This window comes from Lathyrus oleraceus, chromosome 7, assembly GCF_024323335.1.
Source record: "Lathyrus oleraceus cultivar Zhongwan6 chromosome 7, CAAS_Psat_ZW6_1.0, whole genome shotgun sequence".
NCBI classification, from domain to species: domain Eukaryota; kingdom Viridiplantae; phylum Streptophyta; class Magnoliopsida; order Fabales; family Fabaceae; genus Lathyrus; species Lathyrus oleraceus.
Window position 1 is genome coordinate 236,370,347 of NC_066585.1, and position 4,595 is coordinate 236,374,941.

At 35.8% G+C, this 4,595-nt stretch overlaps 1 protein-coding gene across 1 annotated transcript; it reads left to right on the forward strand.

Annotated features, from left to right (window-relative positions):
• Positions 1-426: 426 nt before the first annotated feature.
• LOC127103146 (uncharacterized) lies at positions 427-936 on the forward strand. The gene has a single exon (XM_051040426.1). It carries the CDS (start codon positions 427-429, stop codon positions 934-936), a length of 510 nt encoding a protein of 169 aa, XP_050896383.1.
• The last annotated feature ends 3,659 nt before the right edge of the window (positions 937-4,595 follow it).

Below are 4,595 nucleotides of genomic sequence, written 5' to 3' on the forward strand. Positions count from 1 at the left end.
GAAGCTCAATTGTTCAATGAACCCATATCACCATCGTCCTCAATACCATCATCCCCATCTTACTATACCATTTCCTCTAATTCTGACCCATCTGACCCTCAATCCCCCACTCTCGCTCAACTCCAGGCTCGCGCCCTCTCCGCCTAAAACCAACCTGAACCAAAAACCAATATTCCTTCACCATTTGAATAACCACCAACACCTCCATCTGAACCACAAATAGAAACTCCCTCTAAAAACCCCATTAATCATCAATCTGAACCTCTAACTGAACCCATAACACCACCAACACCTATATCTCCCACCTCTTAACTTGAACCCACCTTTTCCGCTCTGAAAGAGGCAGTAGCCTTATTTGCTAAGTCTTTAGTAGAGAAGATCAGATCGCTATCTGAAAACTCTAGAATCAATGATGATCCATCTGCAATGAGGATTCATTGGAATAGAGTGATCAGATGGATGGCATTTGAGGCTTTCAAGCTAAAAGGCCTCTCTGAACAAGTCCGAAACGAATTCATTAGAGAAGCTGGAGAGAGGTTGCAGGACCATCTAGCCAGAGAGGCAGAAGAGAGAGCTCATAGAGAAGTTGAAGAAAAAGATCGCCTGGAAGAAGAAGAAAGAGCAAGAGAAGCTGCAGAAAAGGCTGCCGCTGAGGTTGCTGCTGCTACAGAAGTTGAAGCCAAAGCCAAGGTTAATGCTGAAGAAGCAGCACACATAGCTGCAGAAGAAGCTGCCAAGGGTATAGATGATGCTCTGACTCAGGGGGAGAAATCTTACTTTGATGTCTCTCCTTTAGTGTTGAAGACTCTAGAAGAGCTACAGAAAGAGAAGCAGATTCTGCGAGCAAGATTGGATCGACAGGACTCCGTCAACTCCAACATTCAGAACCTGCTGACTCAGTTGCTTCAAAGGATGCCGCGTCCTCCAAACCCTTAGGCACTTAGGATTTTATTGTTGTTTTCTCTACGTGCTTATCTTGCATGTCTTCTCTAAGTGTTTTTCCCTCTGTGCTTTATGTTTTGTCATCTTATCTATACTCCTGTTTCATATATGAAGTATATTTTGCCTACTCTATTTACAAAGTCTTTTTGAGTCTGAAAAAAGAGGGAGAATAAAAATAGCTCTGATGAAATAATATCTAAGCCTCTTACTGCACTGCGCACATTCAAAACTCTCGTTATGAAATCCTAAGCTCTGCATGAAGTATCTAAGTTAAAAACAAGCTATACTACGTAAGGAGATCTGGTAAGAACATCTAAAACTTCTTATGATCTATCTCAGGCGGAGTCGTCACACATCTGACTCTGAGATAACTCCTTTAAATTTTTATGAAGTATCCTTGTTTCATTATCAGTCAGAGGTTTTTGTGTCTACAATTCATCTCTAAGGTTTTAATGGTAACAAAGGATGAAACAAATTGGTAGCTTAACAAATTTATCTAAGTGCGTAGGACTCTAACAGAAAAAGGTTCAGATAGACAAACATCTGATATCACGCAAGTCCAGATTAGATAACTTAGAATAAAATGAATCAGAGGCTCTGACTCTAAAGAAAAGAAACCTCACAGAGTCTGACGAAAGAAGACTTAGACACTCTGAATCTGAATAGTTCCACACAACGAATCTGATGCCTTATACTCTGAAGAAGGCACTATAAAAAAGATATATCAAGAACTTCTGAAGTAAATATGCTCTCAGCAACTATCTGTAATATACATGTTGAACAAGAACATTTGAACTCCACGTACTCTGACTCAAGGTCAAACACAAAGACTTAGCTACGAAGTTTTCTACTTTTGGTATGAATCTATTTTTGGAAGAGATTAAACACTCTCCAAAATTGCTATGGAAAGGACAACAAGATGAATGGCATTAAAAGTCCATCATTTCCAAGATATTCATGAATACCTAAACTAACGGTCTCTTGATCAAATTCACTATATAAAGGAAGGATCATCATTATACAAGATACGAAGAAGACACACAAGAACACTACAATAAAAAATTCTATAATCCATTTCATTCCTGTTTAAAGCTGTTCACACAAGTTATTGCTCTAAGTGTGAAACATTTCAATGCTTATATTGTGTTACTACTGCTTACCTAGAAACACTAAACACTTCATTATATTTTTCAAATAGTTGTTGAATATTTCCTCAAGTGACCTATGAAGTTTGTAAATTTGAGAGGGCTAAGAAATATTTATTCTCTTAGACGCTTTTGTTGTAATCTTTCAAGATTAGTGGATTAAATCCTTGTTGAAGGCAAAATCACCTTGGCCGGGTGGATTAAAGTGACTTTGAATTTCAAGCGAACCAGGATAAACTTCTGTGTTTATAGCCTTATTTTTCGTGTGTGTTTTATTTGCAAAAAAATTTATTACCTGTGAAAACAATTTAAACCCCCATTTCTTATTTTTCTCTACCTTCAACTCTAATATTATAAAATGAAGTGACCTTTATACAACTGTTATATTGAGGATAATTCCAACTTCAGCCTTCAACGGATCTACAATTCCTTATATAATGAGGGCTTGGAAGCTTTTAAGAAAAAGAGCATACAACACAACACTGCATAAAGATTTCAAAATGCTCTATGTGAAAAGAAAAAGAAAAGTGTATTTTGTAACACCCGACTTTAAATTCATATTTTATTTAATTATTGGAGTCTTTTTGTGTGTGTTGTTTGATTTATTTACATTATTCTGGATTATTTGAGTAATTTTAGTGTTTTTGTGGATTTAGGGGTATTTTAGTAATTTAATAATTACCAGGAATATAGAGTTTGAGAGTGAAGAAATAAAGTAGTATTTATTTAAATTATTAGAGTTAATTAGATAATTCTGATTATTTAGTAATAATTTGAGTAATTAGAATTATTAGAAATAATTCATAATATTACAGTTTTTCATTAAATAATTATTTAATTGTAATTTTTGTTTAAATCAAATAAAAGTGTTACATTTATTTGGAAAATATAATTTTATGGAATAAAATAAAACTTGAGATTTTACCGTTAGAAATTATCAAAGTTAGAAGAGAGTGTGTGTGACGGGGTGTGGAGACCACTTGGGCTACTTTAGGGTAATATAAATTCTAACGTGACAGACTGAGTTAGGGTATAAGAAAAAAATTAGAAACTTGAGAAGTGGTCGATCGTGAGAATTTGAAATACACAGAGCTTTGGGTAGCGATCATAGGAACCTGAAATATTTGTCAGAATTTATTATGAGGCTTCAATTTCGAGGTAAGGAGGGATTACTTTAGCTATGGTGATAATTAGACGGTCAGAAAGGTGAAGGATTCTTACCCTCCCACCAGTGCCATGGGTAATTTCTGTAGTTTCTTCAATTCATGTAATTTCTATAATATGTCTGGTCAAATGGGGTTTGAACAAAATCTCATTGGCATCGATCAAATAATAATTAAGTCTATATATGTTATTATTGTGACCAAACCGGATTTGGGATAAATTCAATATGGTCACCGTAAGATGGTTTGTTATTGGTGATAATATATATCATATTATAATTTATTGCTATAAAATGTGTTGATATGAATTGTGATGTAATATGACTTTTATGTATTTATGTGATGAAATTGATGGTCGTTATGGTATCTGTGATTTTGACTAATTGTAGAAATTGAGATATTTTATAAATGTGTTTTAGTATCTGTGATTTTGACTAACTTTCCCAATTCTTATAAAATTGTGCGATTTGTGATTTTTCCCAAATTTTCTAAAAAGTTAGAAAAACTTGATTTTTGAAGAACTGGACTATTTTAACATAAAATCAAAAATCATTTTTTTTTGTGGGGGTGAGGGGGTGGGTGGCATGTGTCGAAGCCACGACGGCGGCGACGATGATTGCAAGATCGCGTGGTGGACGGTCGTGGCTGGCGGTAAGCCACACTGCAATGGCGGAGGTTGGAAACCAGAGTCACATCGGCGGTGGGCGATTTTTAGGTGGGTCGCGGCAGCGGTAGTCGCTGCACCAGTGGTGCACGAGCGCGGTTTGCTCCGGAGGGGTGTTGCGCAATGGCAGTTGCTGTAATAACTACGACATCGTACTGCTGCGGGACGACAACGGAGGGTCAGACGCGAGTGGCAGAGCTTGTTCGGGCCCAGCAGTGGGTCTGGGCATTTTTCTACATTTCAAGTTCGGAGATTTTTTGTTGGTTTTTGAGCAATTTTTGACATCGGTGACTTTTTTTGTTACCCTTGATGTCAATTTTGAGTAGTTTGAGTTAAATTGTTAGCCCTTAGGATTAGTAGAGTTATCACTCATAAAGGTTGTCAGTAGGGTAATTTTGAGTACTTTAGGGTTGTCATTGAGTTATAAATAATATAATAAATTGTCGATATATTTTGAGTATTTTGGTTGATTTTATTGTTGTTGAGTAATAACATATCTTTAGTAAATTTGAGGTGTAATATAATTATTTAAATCAATTATATTTCTAAGATGAGTAATCCGGTGGCATTATAGTGAGGCCTGATTATTGGCAAACTTATGGTTCAAGAGTGGAACCTATTTTGAGTATGATTTTTGAGATGAATTTGATGATTTCTTGAGTTGCATTCATGTTAGTTATA

What these genes read in the sequence shown, in the direction of transcription:
- LOC127103146 (XM_051040426.1), top strand. Translation starts at nt 427, where the DNA reads ATGAGGATTCATTGGAATAGAGTGATCAGATGGATGGCATTTGAGGCT.